The sequence below is a fragment of the Xiphias gladius genome, chromosome 5 (genome assembly GCF_016859285.1).
Source record: "Xiphias gladius isolate SHS-SW01 ecotype Sanya breed wild chromosome 5, ASM1685928v1, whole genome shotgun sequence".
Classification (NCBI taxonomy): Eukaryota; Metazoa; Chordata; class Actinopteri; order Istiophoriformes; family Xiphiidae; genus Xiphias; species Xiphias gladius.
This window is the reverse complement of record NC_053404.1, coordinates 14,038,661-14,062,856: the sequence shown is the minus strand read 5'-3', so window position 1 is coordinate 14,062,856 and position 24,196 is coordinate 14,038,661. Positions and strand designations below refer to the sequence as shown.

At 40.8% G+C, this 24,196-nt stretch overlaps 2 protein-coding genes across 2 annotated transcripts in view; both read right to left on the bottom strand.

Moving 5' to 3' along the window:
• Nucleotides 1-9,666, bottom strand: part of map3k22 (mitogen-activated protein kinase kinase kinase 22) — a 38,480-nt gene extending 28,814 nt beyond the window's left edge. Inside the window, 2 exon segments of the mRNA XM_040126601.1 lie at nucleotides 9,239-9,412; nucleotides 9,507-9,666. The gene's annotated coding sequence lies outside the window, so the exon portion shown is untranslated.
• Nucleotides 9,667-12,451: 2,785 nt separating this feature from the next.
• On the bottom strand, nucleotides 12,452-24,196 carry dlec1 (DLEC1 cilia and flagella associated protein). The gene is made up of 38 exons (XM_040127167.1): nucleotides 24,092-24,196; nucleotides 23,858-23,998; nucleotides 23,556-23,712; nucleotides 23,276-23,389; nucleotides 23,005-23,189; nucleotides 22,474-22,697; nucleotides 21,610-21,694; nucleotides 21,393-21,480; nucleotides 20,943-21,116; nucleotides 20,702-20,838; nucleotides 20,514-20,606; nucleotides 20,229-20,319; nucleotides 19,912-20,074; nucleotides 19,370-19,562; nucleotides 19,135-19,211; nucleotides 18,739-18,901; nucleotides 18,545-18,641; nucleotides 18,258-18,388; nucleotides 17,962-18,114; nucleotides 17,729-17,859; nucleotides 17,436-17,586; nucleotides 17,165-17,281; nucleotides 16,868-16,989; nucleotides 16,545-16,730; nucleotides 16,387-16,454; nucleotides 16,125-16,276; nucleotides 15,911-16,026; nucleotides 15,729-15,799; nucleotides 15,101-15,321; nucleotides 14,784-14,942; nucleotides 14,553-14,675; nucleotides 14,344-14,438; nucleotides 14,097-14,184; nucleotides 13,773-13,967; nucleotides 13,515-13,676; nucleotides 13,227-13,377; nucleotides 12,738-12,855; nucleotides 12,452-12,633 (listed from the first exon to the last, which is right to left on the bottom strand). Exons 1-38 carry the CDS (start codon nucleotides 24,194-24,196, stop codon nucleotides 12,519-12,521), a joined length of 5,112 nt encoding a protein of 1,703 aa, XP_039983101.1. The 3' UTR covers nucleotides 12,452-12,518.

The window sequence follows — 24,196 nt, the reverse complement described above, 5'->3', positions numbered from 1 at the left end:
ATTTAATCTTTATTTAACCAGGTTGGTCTCGTGAGGTTGACATATCCTTTTTTGAAAACTCCTGGCAGACAAATAACAACACAGCAGCCAAGAGCAGCCAGCTCAATCCATCTAAATCCTGTGAATGCCCTGATGTCTCTTTACTGCCACACTGAGAACCACAAGCCAGCAGCCATGGACGGATTTCTCTGCATTTGATGATGGAGGAGCCTCGTGCATTTGAGATCTCATAGTGCAGCAGCGAGGCAGGAGTGAGTGTTTGCCTAACCACCTGCTCTGGTAAAGACCATGAGCACTTCAAAGACAAGGCCAGAGCTTTCTTTATGCATTACATTGGTGAGCGCAAAGCAGAAAAGTGGTTGTCACATCCCATAATAGAGCCTTTTTACGTCTGACAGTTTTTTATTCCACTGATGATAGTAAGTGAAGCACAGAGGAGAAAATACAGCTGTTATGCAGAGTAAAACACTTCTCATAATCCATTTCAGATTGTTTACATATACTAAACCATCATTTCATGTTGCATGCCCATGGAATTGTTGATTTTTCTTAAAGATGAATGCCTCATCCTGTAATAGGTTACTAGCAGATATTTCACAAATGCTGTAGAAAAAAATGAGTTTTTTTCTTCAAATGCAGGCTTAGCAAAAGAGGAACAGGAACTAGAGAAACAGCTGCAGTACTGTATGTTGAAATATTAAAATATGTGCGGTGTTTATGAGCTGGTGTGTTCCCCCAAACAGCATCAATGAGAAAGCCATGTAAGGCTGCAAATTTCAGAAAACCAAAAAAAGAGTTTATTCATGGAGCTAAATTTAAGATCTATTTAAAGCGAGCCTAACTATATTTTGCTGAACAGCAACTGTGGCCACAAGTGACAATTATGGGATAATGGGTAAGGCTAAAATGTAGTGTAACAGTAGCACAAGTATAGAAAAGTCAACAAATCAGAGAATTCCCAGTCAGTTGTACAGCAATATCTATCCAAAGTTTGCTAACTTTAACCACCAACGATAGCTACCAGTCATACCAGACCAAATAAGGCTGGTATTTGGTCAAAACCCCTGAATGTATTAAATGAGCAAGGGTAGCTTTTATTGCCTATGGATTTAAATTTTAATTTGTAAGAGGAGGAATGTTCAATTTTGTTTTTCAAAGGGTGCATATGCAAAACAAAGGAACAAAAGGTGAAAAAACAGACTATTTACATCTGATCATAACTCATGTAAGAGGAAGTATGAGAGCACCAACAACAGGTTGTTACGTCTGAGAAAATCTGAGCATTAGCTCCTACTGACTGCTGGTTGCTACACACAGACAAAACAGAATCATAGCTTCTGTTGTCAGTGGCTTGAGTCTCACACTCTCACAGTGTTAAAGCACCAATGAAAGGGCCAACATTTGATACAATGGGAGTAAGTATGGATGTAACACATCAATGTTAAGGGGAGATACATAATATACATGATACATAATAGAAAAAAATGATAGAATAGAAAAGAATAATAGAAAGAAAAGGATTGAGGGTATACAAATCTCTCCTTGTAGAATTAGTTTGTGGGAGTCTGGCCATCAACAAATTCCAGCACTAGCTCTTTAGAAATATAGTAAAGAGCCTCCAGAGAGATTGATGGCAACACTCCCTAGATATTTTTCTTGAAACTTCATTTTCTTTTTGTTGGCTGGCTATCCCCAGTGTATGCATTTTTGTGTTTTTAAAACCTGAACCACTGCGTACAGTATGTGTCTTTTATCCCAAACATTTAGCACAGACAAACACTCGAGCCTGTCTGCAGAGACACAAAGAGTTTCTCTTTGTGTCAGCCAGAATACTTTTCATAAAAGCAATAAAGATGGCCACTGGAGCAATTTACAGCCTGAGAGGGAGGGACAGAGGATGCCAGCAGAGTTTGAACATGGGAACAAACAGTACACTGCTGTCAGTGGCACAATCACAACAGCTAAATGACTGGAAAGCTAAAACTTCAAAGCATAAATATGAAGCCTGAGTAAAAGTGTTTCAAGCGTGACCACTTTCTGAGAACAGGGTGTTCTAAACACATCACAATATGAGCACTAAATGTGTAAAAAGGTATATCAGGGCAAAATGATAAAGAACTGCAATGTACCAAATAAATACAATCTATTTTCTACAACTGATATGAGATAGCAGAGTGTGAATAGCAGTGGGAAGGAGGTATGATATGTCACAGCAAAGCTCTTTCTGAGGCTGTGCTAGTATGGTGCTGCTGACCACACATGAAAGAGATGAGGAACAGCCACAAAACAGGTGGCCTCCTAACCCCATGTTGCCCGGTCTATTGAAGCTACGCACACACAAACACAAACATGCACACATGGGAACTGAACAGCCCCTGTCCTGTGCCAGCAAGTCGCCAGATGGCCCATCTGCTTCGCCCCTCTGCCCAGCGTGATGCCAGGCTTGCGGTGCCCACTCATCGCCAGCCCAATTCTCCACACACATCTTGGCAGTCGGGCAATGTGACGGCCCCGCTTGTTGAAGATCAAATGCTAATCGCCAATCACTCTTGTTGCTCCACTGCCACACGTCCTCTGAGAGAAGACTGTCTGTCTCTCAACTAGATCATTTGTGAAGTAAATCATAAGACAAACCTAGAATTCTTTGCACATCCACAAGTGCCTCAAGCACTGTGAAGCACTTCATCGTGAAAAAAAATGGATAACATCACCATTCGGACCAATGTTCTACTGGCTTTGTCACAGTATGAGGACTGTGCTGAAATGACAGAGGAAGTTAATTAAAAAGATGACAGCAGAGGATGGGATTTCAGACAAGGGTTGTGGGGAATTGTTTGATCCAGACAAAGCAGAGGCGATCTCCTCAAACCACACACAGCAATTTTGTTTTTGCTGGAATGACTGAACAGGAATAACATCCAGAGACTATGCAGCCAGGCACGTATATGCATGTAAACCTCTTTCAGCTCTGTTACATCACTTTCCAACCAAGTAAACAGTGCAGCCGCAGGTTTCTGAAGGAACCCCCCCTCACCCCCACCCCAGCTCAACCCCAGCCTCTTCAGTCTAGAGAAGTGGAAGGCTTGTTCTGCAGCTGACTGCTGGCCTGAGCAGTATGACCTCATGTCTGACATCACTCTTGTGGAGTCCCAAAGAAATCGCCATTTCAGAGGTCAAACTGTAAACTTTGCAACATGCCTGTTGGGCTCACTGGGTTTCCATTCTCCAGCACAGCTTGTCTGCAAAAACCACTGGATGCCAAAATAGACAATCCATAAAGAGAATCACAGAGAGCGGTAGGTTGAGAAGCCAAGACAGCTGTGAGAGTTTGATCAATGGAGTCAAGGCACTACAGTGATGGGAGGTCATGGAAAAGATCAGATCACCCTGGTCCCCCAGAGGCCACAAGAGCACAGATTTTCATTCGGAACAACTGTGAAACTGCTTCTTTTCTGAAACAAAGCAACTTTCGAGAATCTGGTAATTGATACTCATATCTTATGGAAGTTAATTAAAGCCGATGGACACCTAGAAAAGGTGTTTCACAAATACAGTTCATGTACTGCTAACTTGCTGACACAGGCTGATAATGTAGGCCTCTAAACGCTGTATCCATAATAAACATAAACAACACAAATCTGCAGTGTTGATGAGATCACATGTAATTCATATAGGCCTTATATCATGAACAGACGGCAAGCTAGTCATAATACCCAGTAGGCTGTCTGAATTGCAACATGGGCAGGAAGTGAAAGGTGATTAGTGAGCCACGGATATTTAGGTGACTTACTCTTTTTAAAAGGTCAGCGGCAGGGGTGTCCTGTCTGATGAATGCTAGCCAAGGCTGCTTTGTGGCCACCCCATATGAGTCAGAGGGCTTATGCAGGCTGATTCTGGGAAGTAAGACAATACTGTGTCTCCTCCTGCACACTGAGCAGGCTAAGGGTTTTCTATGCACGGACATGCTTGAAGACTTCTGGGTGGTGGCAGGAGTGTGTGGGCAGGAGAACATCACTCCATGTGGGGTCTCAGCAATCATTTATTATAACCTTGGCTCCCCATGGTTTGTATCACAGGAGTTACTGCTGAGAAGAGATCCCGGCTCTTGAATGGGACACAAGGCTTAATGACACTTTCTTACAACACATCAAGAGGATTTTCCCCATCATCTGGCACTAAATCTTTGTTTTATTTCAAATAAAGGAATTTACCCTTTTGATATGAAGCCATGATTTACACTTCATACATTTTGCTCAAATGTATAAATGTGTAATGCTCAAATTTATGTATGCTCAATTTGAGGAACTGCCCCGGAGTGCCAATTACTTAAAGGCGCTCGATCTCTTTATAATTTAGGATTATTTTCAGTATTAATTCAGTCTCTAAATGTCAGAAAATGGGAGAAAAAAGGACCAATCAACTGCCCAGAACACAAGTATATTCAATGTCTAAGGATATAAAACAAAGAATAGAAGCAAATCCTTACATTGTTGCTAGCTGCTAGCATGGCTTTAAACTCCTAGTCTTGTCTTGTGTCTTAAAAATGGGCTGTGTAGAAAAACATGCAATACTTTGCTAAGTAAGGTATCAAAAAAGTGCTCATGAATCATTCTGTTAAATGTCAAAAAAAAAGTGAAAAATGTCACTGTAATTTCCCAGAACCCAAGGATACACCTTAAATTTGCTTTTTTTTTTTTTTTAATTCAACCGCAGGCCAAATTCCAAATATATTCAGTTTATAAAAACAGGTGTAAAACATAGATAACTAGCCAATCCTCACATTTGAGGATCTAGAACCAGTGAATGTTTAGCTTTTTTGCGTGATAAATTATATCAATGATTTGCCAATCATAAATGTAACCAATGAAATTCCAAGAAGACAGTAGTAGTTATAGGAGGAAGTAGTTTGTATAATCAGGGGCCAGAGGGCATATGACTAGTGGGGCTGGTTGTACTATGTTAACTCAATCCACTGGTACCAATCAGACTCCAGCGTAAGAGGATCCTCCTCAGTGAAAGTGATGGCTCTATTAGCTCAGAGATAAGTAGAGCTATCTGCCATCATCATCAACCACACAATACTGGCTAAAAATAGCCAAATGAAGGAGTGACTCTCCTAACGTCCACAACAGAACCATATTCTCCCCTCGAGAGCAATCTTAGCACAATCTGTAAAGTAAGCTGTCTTTTACATTATGCAGTGACATGCTATTGCAAGCACATTCATTCATTGTGTTTCTCCACCCAAATGCAGCCATGCAGAGACAGCTCATAGACTTAAACCCATTTCACAAGACAGAATGTCGAACAGCCGTGGTTCACGAAGAGGCAAGAAAGCATTTCTGCTTTGCCACCAAGCTGCTTATACATGAAGAGTGTCTCGATTCTTGGCTTTTGATACTCTATAGGCTGAGTGAGTGTGATAATGAAAAAGCCAAAAGCAATTTTATGATTTAATTTCAAGAGTCCCCCCCTATTAATTTCATTTAACATCTCTGCAACAAACTGCAAACCAGCGTCACTTCTTTATTTATATATTCATATTTGAATACATGTGCTCCAGCATACATCAAAAACAAAGATGCCTGACCAGTTGTGCTATTCTACGTAACTTTGTACACAAACTTGTCTACATTATTCTATGACCTAGTCTGGCTGTATGTTGTCTATCCGGTTGTCCTTGCAGCCTCAGGCCCTGCTGCTGCTGATGGCATTGTCCTTACAGTCAGACAAGCAGTGCAGACAAGGCTCACTCAGGACAACTTCCTCTTGGTTTCTGGAAAAAAAAAGGGGGGGCCTTACTGGACTTTCCCATATAAAAAAAAAAAAAAGCAACCCAGAAAAAGCAGGAAAGCAGTCAGACCCCTTCACTTTCAGACTTGGTTCTGCTTTAGGCTTAATTTAAACTCATCCAAAAGTATTCGATTATGACAAAGCTGAAAAGAGCATAACCTTTCACATATCTAGGCAGACCCTTAATCCAGTGCTACACAGAAGAAACACTGTCAGCAGTGACTGCTTTACGTCATATTGGGTGTGCCGCAACCAGCTTTGCACACCTGTATTTGTGCAGTGCCAATCTTTCTTCATTGCACAAGCTCAGGCTCTGTCTCATCTTCAAGCCGGTGCAGCTATTTCTACTTCACCAAGTTGAGAGGTGAATCCATGCCCAACTCTGAGGTTGTGCATACTCTGGAGACAATTTTTTTTATTGAGGAATTTTCTTTATTTTTTCCCAGTTTACTGTTCTCTCTCTCCTGTCCTGTCTGCCAGTCTCTGCAGCTGAGAAGCATGATACTGCAACTACCTTGCTTTGCCATAGATATGGTATCATCCAGGTGGCCAGTCTATGGATTTTGCCATATACAGTGCTTGGCATCAGGCCAAAGAGTTACATTGTTGTCTCATCAGACTAGACGATCAATTTCCTCCTCAGATTGCTCAAATTTATCTGTACCATCTAGCAATGTCTGCGAGGCTCTGTCAAGTCTTTTAACAAAGCAAGGTTTCCTTTTAGCCAATCCATTATGAAGGCCTGATTGTTGGATGGAGTGCTGCAGGGATAGCTGTCTCCCTGACTGGTTCTCCCATCACAGCAGAGGTCCTCTGAAGCTCTGTTATGATGGTTACTCAGTTTTTGCTTGCCTCCAGGTCTCTCTCAGTTCCTGAGTTTGGTCAGACAGGCAGCTTTAGGAACAGTCATGGGGGTGGTTCCAAACATTTTCCATTACTGTGTGCCAGTGATGTAGTCCACTGTGCTCCTGCAAACTTTAGCAAACAGTTACAGCTACCTGTAAATGTTTTTGTCCCTGTCTCTAGCTAGCTTTATGCCTCAACACAATGCTGCTGCAGAGGTCTACAAAGAATTCCTTCTACTTAATAGTTTGGTTTTCACAGGTCTGGGACTTTATTTATTATGTCCAGTGAACAGTATTTGGCCCACATGGACTCAACTAAAGTTCTACGAGCATCGCATAGAAGACTGAAGGAAATAAGGATGGTCTAAGCTCAGTTTGGAGCATTATAGTGATGGCTTTAATTACATATGTAGAATAGGTATTTCTGCACCTAATTTTCAATACACTGTCAAATCTTTAAAAATATGTGTGCTTTGCCTTTATGGGTAAATAACTACATACTGATGTAAAAAAGTATCTTACTTAAAGGGGTACTTTAGCAATTTAGTATTGCTCTTCGTCAAAAATCAAAAAGAAGCAGAGGCACAGATAACCTGACTTTCCCAGGTTCCCAGGATATTTCAAAAATACTGCATCCTGCCTTTCCAAAAATGCAATCAATAGGGTTTTTCTGTTAAATCCTTCCTGACAAGTAAATGCCTGTGTCTTTCAAACGCCATACCTCCAGTTTGTAAAGCAGGCTTTCTGTTAGAATGTAAGACAACAAAATATGTAAAAAGTTAAAAGTTCCAAAAACCCCCCAAAACCATTTCCTATTGAACACAACATTTCCATTGTCTGACATTTTACATGTAAACATCTTCAGCATCTAATAATACTATGTCAGGCTATTTAAGAAAGTATGTGACGTAATGACAGTTTGTTTTGTTTTCTACTGTAACCAAGAAACATGTAAAACAGGTCTTTGAGGGAAGATAATCAGTCAACTTATGAGTCACAGTAATCTTTGACCCACAAGCTCTCTGGTCAGTGGGCGTCAGGCAGGTGTTCAGGATTCTGTGAATTCAGTGTATGATAACATGACTCCTCACTGAGCAGACAGCATGAGGGACACGAGGTTGCGTTCGTCCTGATGAAGACAGTCAGCTAGGGGGCCAGCGTGAAATTGTCCAGAGAGTTGACAGCGGGAGGTTAAGGACAGTTCATAAATGAACTCTCTCAGAAGTGAGCTGCTCAGGAATATAGCCTGCATGAGCGAACGCTGTGGCACATGACATGCTGTGAAACATTCCTTTCAAGAATGACAACACAGGCGGTGAATGCTTTCTCAAAACCTATTATCAGAATGAAATTAGACACCTTTAAAGTCTCCTTCAGCACATGAAAAACAATACCGACTTTGTAGCAGGATGACATGCGAAACAGAAAGTCAGCCAATAAACCCCAGTTTCAAACCCCTTTTGTCATCAGTCCTATCAAAACACAATGAATAACCCATCGCTTCTGTCTCTGGCTGGCATTTCTACTGTGGGATCCAGTCCTGTTATCAGTCAAATGGATTGTTTTGCTTGAGGCACACCAACCATATCTGTGGGCGGTTTCCACTTCACAGTTTGACTCTCAATTTAAGGCTATTTCACAGCACCCAGGGCACGCCAATGCGCTGATAAAGTCATCCGTCAGTTTGCTGCTCAGACTCCTGTGAGTGCAGTTCATATTGATTTGATTTGATGAACACGATGGCCTCATTAAAATCTAATTTGGCGGACTGTGTCAGAGGTCTACCATCACAGTGATGTGTGTTGAGCACTGGATTAACCTTGACAGTATCCTCATCACGTTTACACATATAATGGCATCAGCATGGGTTTAAAATATTCGGAAAATACATGGATAGAAATGGGCAGGAACGAGGAAGACAGATGGGTGGAAAAAAAATGCAACACGAGTAGGACTTTTTAGGGAAAGAGCTGAGGATCCTTCAAGGAGAACATCGCTTTAACTAACCATTGAGAACCACAGAGGACTGGAAGACTTAGAGCAGAGGAAAAAAAAGCATTGAGAGGATGAATGAGTCGACAGGCACAGGATGACCATGACTTTCCAGAAATCACTCATACTTCTAGACATGCAATTTATACAATTTCCCATTGTTAAAACCACGTGAGTCTTTTGCACTGGAAATAACCACTAAAACACCTATGCAAACCTTTATTCTAGCAACAAAATATGGATCTATCAACAAATCATATCTTCTTACAACCAAAAAATGGGCTGTTAGGTCTGTAAAGGTTTATTATGGACCTGTACTTGCCCAAATTTAAAATGACTGAAGAAACACTGAAGAAACACACTGAAATCTATCCTGGGTTGTCCAAGTAACTGTTTCCACTCGGAAGGAGGCAAATCCAGTAAGGTTGCTCTAAGTAAACATACTACACATGCTTGTTTTATTAAAAACTGAAATTTCAACTAAAAATGATCAAACCAATAATAGCTACAAGTGTATTTTAATGCTTTTGCATTTCAAACAGAATATATCCGTATAAAAGCAGTGATTTTAGTAACTGACACCAAGCAAATGAAGAAACAACTCTTACCTTGTTATCTATATGACTCCATGTTCTTGTTGTGGCTGCAGGATTTCTAAAGATGACTTTATTATGGAGGGCAAGTTATCACAGATAAACGACGGGAAGAGCTGAAAAATCCCAACAGATGTAGAGCAGATCTTCCCAAAACAGTGGGCTGCTATCCGGAAACTGCTCTCTGTACTGAAGCGCAGAAATTACATATACAAGATGTAATCAGGCATTAAATTCGTCTCCTCTGCCAGGTGCATAATCCAGAGCTCACGGTCGTGCTTACGCGGAAGAATGAACTGCAAACGGCTGATGTGTTTCGGAGTAAAGTTTTTTCACCCTGCGCTTCGCTTGTATTCACACACACACACACACACGAACAGACACACACACTAAAGAGAGGGTCTGACTTTCTCCCTGGAGCTGCGCCTCTGATGTCAGCAACAACGTGAGCTCCAGGAAGTGGTGACGCTCGCCGGTGGTGCGTTTCCAAGGCAGTGGCGCCAAACCCCGGGGAGTACCGCCCCCCTGTGGACACCTGGAGGAAGTACAACATCTGATTCGAGTGGCTTTTTTCCTCTTCTATTCTATTATAGTCTATTCTGCCGACTTCAAGTCATTGGAACCAAAACTATGTGATATCAACACATTTAGAAACCACTGGAAAACCTCATATATTTAATCACTAATCAAAAACTGCTGCCACTGATGATGATGTGGCGTGAAAATACGTCTGAAATGGCCTGATGAAGATCGGGGATCTTTTAACCTTCAGAAAAGAAAAAAGTGTGACTCTATTTATTTATGTATCTACAGTCAGCCATCAAAAGTCAGTATGTCTGCTTTTTACAGGACATACATACAACATATGTTCAAACAAAAGTGATAGTAAAAAAAAAATGGTGATATGTTTAAGTCCCCCTATTTAGTATTTAGAAGCAGTATAAATACTAATCATTTTATAAATAATTTATGAAACCCTATAATGTAGCTGTAAGCAGATATGACTGTTTTTTTTAATGAATTCGTCATCAACTGTAATTCCTCCGGTGTCCCTGGGCATCAATAACTGATGGTGGTGTATAAACAGAGAATGATTGATAATATAACACAGGTGTAATAATATATATACATCTTTATATGAGATGTTATAATTTTTGACCAATGCTCTACATTAATTAACACTTACAATGTCCTTATAGTGTGTGTGTATAGTGTCATACAAATCATTTATTAACTAAAAATACAACGCGGGGCAGTCCTGTTTTTTTTGGCATATTAGACCAGACTATCAGAATAACAAATGCTCCACTGACCTTGGTCCCAGCATTGCTCTCTTCAGATTAGTTCCACACAGCACTGTTTTATTGAGATCAGACATGCCCTTGCTATGTGTAAGACTTCTTGAGTGCAATGAATACCAATTTGACATTTGCATCTCTCTTTGGGTTTACAGTGCTTCTAGATCTGTCTGTACTGCTGAACTGTGCTGTAGACAAAAAACGCAGGCAGCTGTTACGAAGAATAACAGTCTGTGTGTACGTGAGTGAGGGTGTGTGTGTGTGTGTGTGTGTGTGTGTGTGTGTGTGTGTGTGTGTGTGTGTGTGTGTGTGTGTGTTTCTTGTGGTTTCTGCAGCATCATCTCTGAGAATGTTTTACAGAGATTTGGGATCTTCAGAGAAAAGCACAATGGCTTTGCTGTCAGTTTTATGAAAAGCAATCAAACTGCTTTTTCACAGTGTAAATGGATATCAAGAGCAATGAGTTTTTTCTCCAACTCCACCATTATTTTTGCATGACATTTGTCTGTTTTTCTGACTGAAAATTAAACTTCATATTAAACTTCATATTAAAAACATAGGCATCCATCAGAATTCTTAATATAGAAATTCTAATTTGATTTTGAACCACATTGTTGCATTAATTTATGTATTTTTAAGGAAAAAAACAGTACCTTTGGAAATTTTAATGGGTAAAATTCTTTAAAAGTAATCTAGCTCCTTTACACTTTAAATAATGGTGTTTGTATTCATTCCAGTCATGACCTATGAGAATTTAAGTAACTCCAGCAGGTATTTCTTGAATGATAATGCTGGAAGTGACAACTGAACAAATCCCACATATAAATTTTGTCATGATGAACTCTAACCAGGTGAGGGGTACTGATTTGTTGCAGGCCTGCAGTTTAGGCTTCTGTTTTGTCAGTCCTCCGTCCTGAGGGCCAGTGCAGCGTTGGGAATTCCCCCCTCATGTTATGGGTATTGAACCAGCCTTTGCCATCCCACCAGTGCTGGAACAAGCTGGTAAGATGAGTGTGTGTGTGTGAGTGTGTGGAAGCGCATGTTCGCATACTTGTGCATATCCTTCTGGCAGTCTTTTTTCATCTTCGCTAAAAGGGGAATTCTAGAAAAATCCATTCCCACCTCAGGTTGAACTGTGGCTGATATTGACTTGTTGGAAATCAATAAGGCCTGTGGCAGTCAGGTGAGCTCCACAGGAAAACCCAAAAATACTTGGGAATTGATTTTTTTTACAGATCAAAGTTACAATAAATGATGGATTTCCTACTTAGCGTACTGTGGGCAAAGCTGTTGCTCTGGGTCATCCTCTCGACTGCCTGTCAAGTGATAACTGCTAAATAAGCATAAACACAGAGGCAGAGGGTTTTTGTTAACAGCTGCTGCTGAACTGCTGCTTATTTCTTAGAAAAATAAAGACTCCTTTGATAAAGAGTGATTTGAAACATCACTAAACAAAAGAGATTTTATGGTTATTTAAATATCTTTTTTGCAGAGAAACTGCATTGTTTACAGTTCAGTGTGGTTTTGATTATCTTGTACTCACATGCCACTAAACTACCACTGTTACTACCTCTGGTGGCAATACCCCTATGTAAAACATTATAACAGTAGAAGTGTCTTGAACTTCATGTGATATATCAAGTCATATATATAATACTTAATTGCAGAAATCTTTCAGAGTTACTGCGATTCAGTCAAGATCTATACTGTATATCTACTGTTTATATGATCTACTGTATATTATGACTCAACATATATTTAGGTCCTATCTTTACATTACTAATTGTCTTGATAGAAGACCAGGAATAAGTTCCTAATTTACTGATCATTAAAAGAACTTTATTACTGTTATATGTATTCAAATAATAGAGACTTGACAAGTTGTTCTTTATATTTATTTACATTCTTACAAAAGGACAACTGATAAGTTAAATATAAGGAGAGCAGATTAAATATTAGATTAGATACATTGTGTGACTGTGATGTTACAGGAACATCTAGTTGGACCTATGCATTTCATCAAAAGATCCTGCCCCTTGCAGCTGCAGAGTGAGGGGGGTCTTCACCAGAGGAGACTGGATTACCACCGTGGCTCTGAACTCTCTGTTCTGACTACAACAGATAATAATGGGTAGAAACTTAAGTAGGTTTTGGATATGGTATGGTATGGTCCCTGTGTAGACTTTGTATCGCAATAGTGATCTGTTTTTTGTTACCTGGGAGTGAAGCTGATCTGTAGACATTGGCTGCAGCTGATGACCTGAAGCTCCTTGGACCTAAGAAGCCCAAAGTCTGGTGTCACTCCAAACACATGGGGGTCCCCTTCATCTGACTCTGCACACAGACACACACACACACACACATTTAGTGAAACTCATAGGCATATTTGTTAGTCACTTATAGGTTAACAAATCATGCAAATAAATAATATGAGATCATTATATTTTACTGTCCTTGGAAAAGTTCCAAATTGGTTATTATAAGGAAGAAGAGTTAGATACCTTCTTACTGCTACAAAAACGAATGCAGTAGACCAACAATATCTAATAACTGGCTTTCCAAAGTACTGTATGTGTAAAAGCAATGCAGAATTCCAGCTAGCATAGCCAGGCTGTGCTTAAATTGAAGACCTAAACAAACCCCAGAGCCAATGTAAGAACTTAAAGTGAATGCAAACAAAATACCAAAAATGGTTCAGTGGTTACCTATAACTGATTTCCAATACGTGTGGGCTCCATGACTGTAGAGGTTTACATCTATTGTCTCCATCTGCCCCACGTAGCAGAACCCAAAGTTGATACTGTGAGTGGACAGACATAGAGTAGAAAGCTCCAGATAGGCACGGAGAGGCACGGTCTGATCAGAGCAGAGAGGAAATGAGCTTTATGAGGTCAAATATTTTTTGATGAAATGATTATGCAGTATTACTTAATTTTCATCTTTCTCAATTTATACACTAATTTCTGCAGTTGAAATTAACTACAGTCTCTGACCTGCAGGGTGTCGTTGCTGTAGTGAATCAGGAGGTTCTGCTGGAACCTCAGCTTCGGCGGCCTACTTGCACTGTGGATCACCATCACCCCAGGAGGGACTTCCTCGTCTGTCTGGTCCACATGGTCCAGAAGTGGCAGAGAGCAGTGGAAGGCCACTTTCACCTGCCAATAATAAAAAGTTAACTGAACACCTCTGCTACTGTATCTATATTTTATCCAGGCAATGACTGTGTGTTAATTTCCCTCTCCTCGTCATACCTGCACGCTGTTTTGTGGTTGCAGCACCAGAGCCTGACTGTCACCAGGAGGGTTCCTCGAAGTGCTAGTCCTGGCTCGAGGCTGTGGCTTGAGCACTATAAATGGTGGCTGAGTCCCCAGCCTGAAATGTAAGGGCATCTCTGAGGTGTTTTTCAGCTGAAAGGTCTGTGTGATGTCAAATTCCCGCAATACCAGCTGTGGAACAAATCACCCAATGAGCACGACTGGTCAGAAATCTTGTACACCCTTGGGACTAACGCCTCATATGTGTACTTCAATATGCGAGAGCAATTTTGATTAGTATTGTAGATTTCTCGGACCAACCTCCCTCCCCGATTCTGCCCTCAGTAAATCACCAGCCGAGGCATGAAACTCCAGCACCCCATCGTCCTCCTCCATCTGCACTAACAGCCTGCAGCAACAGGGAGCAAAGAGGAAGATATGCAACTTAATCAGAGCACCTCTGAGCTGCTTTTGCCTAACCTCAGCTGATTTTTAATTTAGGAAGCATAAATTGAGTTGATGCATCAGGAGTTTTGGGGACATAAATAGTATGATTGTAATTGCTCACGCTGCAGGCTTAACGGCTGCTAGTAGATCTATCCTGACAGGCTCCAAGTCCAAACCCTGAGCTCTTCCAACTTTACCCAGGACACAGGCAGCCATCTGTAAACACACACAACACAATAAGGGAATTTAGGGTGCAGCGCAGACATCTACTGTTTGCCTTCTTGAGGTTTTAATATTGAAAGATACTACTTTATGTATAGAGCATGTTACCTTGGAATCTAGACTCATGAAACCTAGAGCTAAACCCACACATCTGGACTCACAAGCTGAACCGGAAAGAGTCAAAGGAGTGAAAGAGACATGGATTGTGTTGCTGCTCTTTGCTGGAATCACCTTGAAATACACCCAAAAGGAAAATACATAATTATTGATAGATAGTTGTTCAAAAACAGTGTTTTAGTGGTTAAATAAATGTATGTAGCCATAATCTGATTAACATACTATTTGCTGAGGCATGATGCAATAGGGGTAATCTGACAGATTGCCCACATGAGGTCGGATGTGGACAGAGAAGAGTTTTTTCTTTGCAGGAAAGGGATAAAGACAGGTTTCCTTTTTGTCACAGTCATCCTCGGTTGTATATTCCTCCTCTTCCATGGCCTGAAATCAATAGGAGAAAGACATTTTGAGCCAGTAAAACAGACTATGTGGGTCTAGTTACTGGCATTGTAGCCATAAGAATTTCCCAGAGGCCACATCATAAAAATCATTAACGTATATGTTATGTGTGTCTGTGCTGTGGGTTTAAATGCACTCACAGCCTTGCTTTGGAGGGAGGGGCTCGTTCCCTCAGAGTCTGGAGTGTGGTTCCTTTCCCAGGCTGTTTGAATGTTCCCATCAGAAAGCTTGATTGCTCCATTCACCACCTCATTGCAATCAGCATCTTTGACTGGGAAGGCGTTTCCATATGCCACCACAACATCTACCAATTTACTGTCATTCTGATCTATGTTATATGTCTCCCAGTCCAAGCGAATATCTGGCAGCAAATAGATTTAGATTAGATAACTTTATTAACCCCAAAAAGACTGCTTCCAGTCTTTATGGTAAGCTAAGATAACAGGCTGCCAGCTGTAGCTTCATATATAATGGAAAAATATGACAGTGGTGTCGATCTTTTCCTCCTTATTCTTCGCCAAAAGTGAATGAAGAATAAGTATTTCTTTAAAAATTATGTCAAAAATACAACACAGATCTCCAAAAACAAGAAATATCAAAATCTTTTCTAATGAATCAAGTCAAAACAGATATAGAATGAATCAGTCTTTTTGACAAATTTGTTAATACTGTTCCCATCATTGCAGTTACTTTTAATCCAAGCCACAGGAAATGTGAGCGTTCAACAATTTTTCCCCCTAGCCAGGATGTTTTAATTATTATCCTTACCAAACATGGTGGGATTGTTGATGCGAAGAGAACGAGACACTGTGTCACCTCCAGATACATGAGTGCCAAATCTGAGGATGTAAAAAACAAGATGTTTGATATTTCTGAAATGATTTAAAGTTATCCTCAAATATACACAAATAATGGTGGATTTAATTGGAAAAATTGACATTGGTACAGACTGTATGATTGGTCCCTGGTTCTGGTCATTTGCTCGTGGGCCTGTCATCTGGAAGTAGAGTGGACATCCTTTCACTGTCATTTGCATGGGAATGAGCGTGGGCTCAATGTCCCCCACCTGCAGGAGGAAAATCAGATTTCAACATTATTCATTAGTCCACAACGAAATGAAGAGAATACATTAAATATGTAAAAACTACTATGGCTACATCCTACTTTGCATATGAGATGATCTCTGTATTCCCCCCACATGTCAGTGTAGGCAGTCACGTCCACAGTTTGGGTCTCAAAGGGTCCCAGTGTCCCTGTGTTTGGCAGGACAAAGAAAGCTGCACCTTTTCCATGAGCCAGCAGGCTGCTCACAAACTCTGAAAATGGACAAAGAAATCCTGAATCACAACTAGTAGTGTTGGCGCTCAATATTGCTTCATTCTAAAAGCAATAAAAATAATAATAATGATAAAAAGTGATAGCATACCCTCATGTGCTTTCTCTTCTACTTTCTTAGCTTGAACAGAGTGAAGCGGATTCTTAACATATGTGAATCTGCGATTAAGATGCAGCCTGTGTCAAATCTATAGTACAGTAAAGTTACTCTGATGCACTCTGATGATGTCAGTGAGGTAGCTGCCTTACCTTTTCTCTGACTGGTTATTTGACTTTGAAGCATGGCAGGTGAAATACTCTGCTTCTATGGTGAACGGGGCAGGGACAGCAGTCTGATTGGTTATCAGTAACTGCTTCATTATGGCTCTCTTCAAAACAACATCACCTCCAAAGTCGAGTACCAAAGGTAAGGTGCTCTCATCATCTGGGGTAGAGCTAAAAATAAAGAACAGCGATCATATTTTTGAGTGGTAATGTATCAGTCTTTGCGACTGACTTACTAAACACTTATGATATGAAGCTGATGCAGCTGTTGGGTGGTCGGCTACTAGGTTTTAAGCCAAAGTAACTACCAGACACTTGGCAGCGAGTAAGACACACTGAGTTTCTTGGTTTTGGAAGCCAAGATGCCAAGAACAAGAGGAAAGTTCATCCCCTGGACCTCACAGAGAGCAGCCACCTCAGTCAGCTCCAGCTGGACAGAAAGACAAACAGGAAGATAAAGCATCAAATATCAAAAGACAGAATAAAAATCTGTGACAGCAGGTCAAGCACTTCACCCTTCACTCTCACCTGCCATTTGTCTCTTTGGTGTTATATCTTGTGAGATTCAGGTGTGCTAACAACTTGTGCTGTAGACTGGTACTTACATCTGTGTGAGAGGTCAAATTAACTGTGATTTCCAAGCTGGCATTAGGTCCGAGACTACCAGAGGAGGGGTCAAAACTGGCTGTACACAGTGAAGCTTGTTTTCCCTGCAGCTGAGCCTGGTGGAGAAAATGTCAAATTGACATCACCAAGTCATAGTTGTGTTAAAAGATATGCTAATTTTAGTTAATTTTATCTATGGGAAAAAAACAAAGAATTTCTCATTCTTGGTACAATAAGTGGTGATAAAATGATAAAAGTAGTGCAGCATACCATCCATCTGAACTGTGAAGGCAGCAGGGTCTGGTTGAAAAGAGTGACAGCACCCTTGGCAGGAATTCCAATGTAGAGTTCCGAGAGGAGCAGCTCACAGTTTAGCAGACACACCTGAGGAGATTGCACATCTCCTCGCACTGATAGGTGACTGCAAGTAATATTGTTGCTCTGTAATATTGTTGTCAAAGGCTGGTACCCCTACGCTACTTCATCCAGCTCACTTTAAGTACATTGGTTAAGTAAGGAAAAATCTACATCTCCTTATGATAAATCTTATTGTGCATCCTTACCATCCTGTTCCATTCTCCACCGTTAGCTCCAACTCTGTTTCAAATTGTTGGCATAAACGTGGCCTGAGGAACATGTCCACACTGCAAGAGGCCAAGGGGGGCAGCACACCTCTGCATGGCTCCACTAATATCTAAGCACCAATACGGATTACTTAGTAAAAAACTACAAATTAAAATCCATGTTATCTTATTGCAGGTATAATGAGGTATGTTGTATTATTAATCCACTGTACCTCTGTGTCTTGGTGGTCCTGTTGACTGTCCTCAATTGTCCAGGAGGCCTCCAGGTGAGTGATGTTGGTGAGGAGCAGGGTGGTTTGCGTCTGGTCCCCCAGCCTCATCAGCCCAAAGTCCAGACTGGGCACACTTACGGTAACTATGGGACCCTATCCAAAATCAAATGAGCATAAAGAGGTCACAGCTCACAGACAATCTATGCTCAAAGAATGTCGCAACAAGAAACTCCTGTTGTGAAATTTGAAGATTTTACAGTCACTACTTTTTTGATGGTGTTAGGGTTTATTCTTACCTTGAAGGAGACTTCCACAGCCAAGGTGATGGGCTCATGGTGGTGCTCTATGTGGCAAACCAGACTGGTCACAACCTTCTCTGGTTTCCCTCCAGTCACAATTAAATCAAAATCAAAGCACTCGTTCTCCTCTGGACACATATCCGTCAAAGACAAATCAATTAGTCAGTAATACAATAAATCAAACAATATGGAATGCTGTTTACAATTTATAATGTACAAATTCAAGTGAACCTACTTGGAAGGGAGTTTTTATTCATCATATTGCATTGTATTGTGTGACACACCTATTCTGCCAGTAGAGGGCTCTACTTCTATTATGTGGCTGCTGCTGTTCATCCTTTCCCAGTGAAAAAAGATGAAGGTCTTGCTGTGGTTCCACATCTGATATAAATAATACATAGAAAACACCATTTATAACTGTAATACTGCCAGACAATGACTTATAAGAATTCAAACATCTTACAGGGATTTAAATAACCTTGAATTGCCTGTGGGTGGTTGTGCAAATAAAAATCTCTCCAGGGATTACAACAGCATAGGGCTCCAGCAGGACGTGGTACGGCTCTGTTGACCCCTTGACCTCTATCTCCATGACGATGACATCGTTCACTCTGGAGCCAGTACGCACAGGGTGAAGGGCACTAGATTTCAAACACACACACATACATATACACACACACACACACACACACACACACACAAACACACACACACACAAACACACACACAGACGCAATCCAAAACTTTACTTTCACACATTAGGTTTATAATGGTTGATTTCGGAGTTCCTTAGATGTGATGACTTTGTGGTGTTATTGTTACGTACTAATATTTACAGTATACACACTACCACTGTACATACAAAGAACTTTACCTGTTTTCACTGGGCTCTGATGGCAGCTGTGGGACATCCCTCAGGACTAAGTGACAGACACTGTGGTAGTCCTTCAACTTAAGAAAACACACACATTTTGAATTGTATATGAAAGAAATATACCTTTTTAAGAGGATATATCAAAATAAAGAAATACAGAATTATTTAAGCATTACTAGAGATATAATAAAACCCTTATTCTTCTTTTCTGTCATGGTTTATATATCCTTTCTACCTCTTTAGGACAGAAAGTAAACAGGAACTCCTGGTCCTGACAGGGGGGCATAAGGCCTGTTAGGGGGCTAACGTGGAAAGCATCATCTGTGGCCAGGTGGAACTGGATAAGGGAAGGCACAGGGGTTTCCCCTGGAAGCAGAGGATGCAGGTTGGGCTTCAAAATCTGCCAGTGGAAAGGTAGGTCCAAGTGGCTTCATCCCCAGAGAGAGGAAGAAAGAGAGAAAGACATATGCAATGTGATGTTTAATGATCTCTGAAGAGAAACTCTTTTTCTGCTCAGGGTCAGCAACAGATAATCAGTATTTTATCTCTTACTCCAGGACACTTAAACTATTCGAGTGCTGCCAACACTGGCACTGAAATCCCAGTGGTCCAGTTTAAGAGGTGTTTTCCTATACACTATGTTATCCTGTGGCCAAAAAGTGCATGGATGATGTGTTTATCTGTTGTGAAGAGGCTTTAGAATCAAACAATTAAAGAAACATACTATTTTATTATTTTCTGCTTTGTACTGATGATATATGGAGGTGTGAAGCTTACACATTGTTTCTAATGATGAGTTTTTTCTGTTGCACAGAGTGAGGGTTACATGGGCTGAAACAGACAAAGTGCTCTGCAGTGAGGTCATGCACTTCCCCGACTACAGGAAGCTCCTTATCCCCAGATAAAGACAGAAGCTCAAGAGCAAGCAGCTGGCCCTCACCTGGAAAACACACATATATTACAGAATGTGGGGTAGGGGTGGGGGTTAAAACATCCAAAGAAGTATATTTAACCATACACTAGAGGAACTTTAAATCATCAATTATTTGGGAGCAAAGCTCTTAGAAACTCTACAGATGACTGAAAAGATTCACCTTCGATGGAAATGTCTTTCACCTGGCAGTTGTCACAGACAACAGTGAAAATCTTACAGCTCTTCTCAGCAGTGGTGGGAAAGAAAACCACCTGCAAACCCACACACACACACACACACACACACACACACACAATACTGCCCAAATCTGAAACACACACACAGCTGCATAGAAGTGACACTTGTGCCTCAAATAACTGTGGTTTTTATCCAGTTAAATAAAATAGAACAAAATAGAATAAAACAGTTCCTTCTGAATTTAAATTTGCATCCAGTACTGACTCACCTCCACTACAGTGGCCTCTCCTGGCTGTAGCACAAAAAGAGACGGGCTGACTGCAAAGGGTGGCTGCTCAGAAAAGTACGTTCTGGCCACAGGCTACATAAAGAAAAAAGTGAACCTGTCAAGCACATGAAGGTTCCCCTTTTCACAATAAAGGTAACTGATACAGTTATTATGTGTCAGATTTTTACCCTGAGGTTCAATGTTGGCCACTGGTTCTTGGGGATTATGCAGAACGTCCCAGCGCTGAGGCCAACATTTTGGCACAGAAACTCGACAAACTTCACTCCTCCAATCAGACAGTAACCACAGTCCAGAACTCTTGGTACTGCACAATAATTAGGGGGAAGCATATCAACAATGCATGAGCGAATAAAGTACACTAATGAGCAAAACAACAAGGTAATGTTGCTAGATTGTAAGGAGACTCACAGGTGAGTATTGGAGGGGGTCGTCTAGCTGCGATGGGCACCACAAGCAGGTGCTCAGCCTGGGTCTCCACAACTATGAAGTCCTCATAGGCTGCCAGGGAGTCTGGAGCAAACCGCAGTGTGTACTTACAGCTCATCCCAGGGGCAACAACACCACCCTCACCAGGGAATCTTCCTGCCAAAACATACCTGAATATCATTCCTTTCTTAAAGTAAACCTGTGTAATTCTGCATTCACTTGTTTGCAATTGAATCTTCCGATCATTAGTGTTTGTAATAGCAGGTGTTGTTAGTATTCACATACAGAATTGCAACAGCAACTGCATTCCAGAGATATATGACTTTATTTGATAAAACTCTCTGGTATTCTTTTGACACAGTTGATGATCACCTCACTAAATCAGGTACAACAGGCAGTATAATCTAATCAGAACAAAAAGGAAGAGCTCACCCAGGCCAATAGAGAAGTAAGGAGTGGTAGGAGGGATGACTCGGACATGACGACTTGAGGAAGTCAAGTTTTTCAGCTCCAGTGTTGTCTAAGATAGGACAGGACAGAGCATGTTACTGCATCATCTCATAGTAAAAGATGGAAAGCAGTTTTGGATGTTCTGAATTCTTCCCTTTGTTGCATAAGTCTATAAGTCACTGAAACTTCTGAAATATACCTCATAAACATGTCCCACACTGTAGTCAGTAAAAACCACCACCGAAGGTTTTGCTAGGAAGACTGGGACAGGATCATCAGTGGAGCTTTCAGATAGAAAGAGCACAAACATAACAACACCTGAGTATTCTGTGTGTTCTCCACAGAAACAGTCTCAAAGGAAGTGGTGAGCTGGGTGACAAGCTGTCAGCATAAAATTCTTCAAGCAAAGCTAATTTATAGTCTAATTCAACTATAGTCACCTACATTGTGTTTGGATCATAGCTGGAGCTGCACTAATATGACCGAAGCAGTTCTTATTAAAGTCTACCTCAAACCAAGGTCCAACTGACTCATGCACAGTTTTTGCGTTTGAACAAAGATGAAAATAGAGTCATGTACACATACACAAACACTAACCTGATACCCTGTGCCATTAAACAAATAGTAAAAGCAAAAGTGCTGACAAGGATCAACTAATCCATACATATGTACAGAGTTATCTTAATTCATATATTTCACAAAATAGGGATGTTAAATATTCAAATTACAGTTGTAGATCTTGCTGTCAAACAGCAGCCAAATACTATACTATATTGTCCCACAGTCAGTTGTGGCTAACAGTGTTTGTATCCACAAGCAAAATATGAGGTGTACAGTTGTTTGCACTGAGGTTAAGGGCACTTGCGTTTGAAGTTAAAATTAAAGAGGGATTGTCTGACCTAAGTTTATTGTATTTAATCAACTATGACCCATACATGATTTTCATTTGACCCACTATGTCAATAACCTACCTTTTTATATTTGTTGCCCTGTGACAAAATTATTTTAAGCCTTTACTGTAAAATGATAAAAAGGGTCTTCATAGTCAGCACATTCCAGGTACCTCTGCTCCTCCATCCCTTTCCTCTCATGCTCTGTCTTCACCACTTTGGTCCTGGGCTGGATGAGAGACATGCCACCATGCTGTGCATTTGGAGGAAGGAAGTGTGGATTGCATAGGAAGCTGTGTCGATCTCTCAGCCTCTGAAGTTTCACCCATGCCTCTGCCTTATCCTTTGCGCTCGGCTCCCCCTTCCACTTTGGTCTGGGTTTGGTCTGATTTGGCTTCTGAAACACATGGAATGTTATAGATAGAATTTTATACTGTTTAATATTCTATATTTATAGTAAACTGATGTGATTAAGACTCCCTCCTTCCCAGAGGAACTCAGGCTTGGCAGATCAGGTTTATCTTAAATGTCAGTTCTCAAAACTCAGAGGAATGCTTTTTAATAATGTTATTTTAATGTTCTGAAATGTCCCTGTTGTCTCCTTTGCTTTATCTACTATTTTCATTGTCGTCATTTGGATTTTTTATTGTATTTAGAAAAAAAGCTCTGTCCAATTGAAAGGATGTAGTCTCCTTACTCCTCACCTCCCTTGGAGTTTTCTTCCTCTTTGGGTTATCTGAGCTGGACTCGAAAGTCAGGCTGAGATCTGACTCATTCATTTCTAATGCAGTCTTTTCCGGACTGGAAATCACTGTATAATCATCATCTTGAGGCTCCTTGGACACATGCATGGCATAGGCAACGGTGGGTTTGGCAGGATTCGATTTTACTGACAAGAAACCGATAAATGAATCTGTGAGTGAAAGAACACCGTTCATCAACAATTTAAGATGAGTCACAAAGATGCTCAGGTACCTGCTGCTGGTGCTCCAATTCGTGGTTTTTGTATAGTTAAGTAGTCCTGGGGGGAAATCAGGTTGTTCATTTCAAGAAGATCTTTGTCTACACACTGGGAAAAGGCTGATTTTACTGAAATAAATAACATCAAATAAAGAACATTATAACATCCAACATCAACATTGTCAGAGTAAATATATAGTGTTACAGTTCATTTCCATGAAAAATATTAAAGCAAGCTGTGCAGCAGTAACATATTACTATATATCAATGCATTAAAAAAAGCTTTCCATCTAACCTGTAAGGAGACCCTGGTGATCATAAACATCTCCTATCTTCTCTTTCATGCTCTCATAGGCCTGGCTTTCTGTGATTGCAGCCCGAGCTCTGGCCTGAATTATATGACTCTCCAGCATGTCAGCCTCTTTTATACGCCGGCTGTATTCAGAATGAGCCTATGTGATTGAAGAAAAAATAAAATCAAATAATAATGATACTAATTATTTTAAAAGTCCTCTGTTCTCTGTCCTCAGTCCCTTGACACTGAGATGTGAAGCATACAGTACAGTTTGCGATTATTGGTGACAAATGTTAGGTTACCTGTTGAAGTTCTTCAACATATTTGTTATGGTAGCTGCTTCGTCCACTCTTTGTCTTGACGAGGTTGGTCAAAGAGTCTTTCCCAATGATGTCTTTTGTGTAAAAATCCTTGAAAGTGCTTGCTAATACATGAGAAATGTCCTAAAATTCAATAAAGATGAGGCAGCTTTACAATAGCAGCCATTTGCACGGTTTTTACCAGGATGTCAACTGTGAGGCTGATGTGCATCCTACCTGTGATTTTCCTGAGGCGGGTCTGTGACTGCCCACAGACGGGTCAAGGAGCGAGTTTTGTCTCGTCTCTGGCTCTTCCAGCATAGCTGATACAGCAGACGCCAT

Bases quoted from the DNA above. Each gene is read 5' to 3' on its own strand.
- dlec1 (XM_040127167.1), bottom strand. From the start codon at position 24,196: ATGGCGTCTGCTGTATCAGCTATGCTGGAAGAGCCAGAGACGAGACAA. The intron at 23,390-23,555 runs GTTAGATGGAAA...TATTTATTTCAG, and splicing joins TCACCAGGGTCTCCTTACAG to TAAAATCAGCCTTTTCCCAG. The intron at 15,322-15,728 runs GTAAGGATAATA...ATTTGCTGCCAG, and splicing joins CAACAATCCCACCATGTTTG to ATATTCGCTTGGACTGGGAG.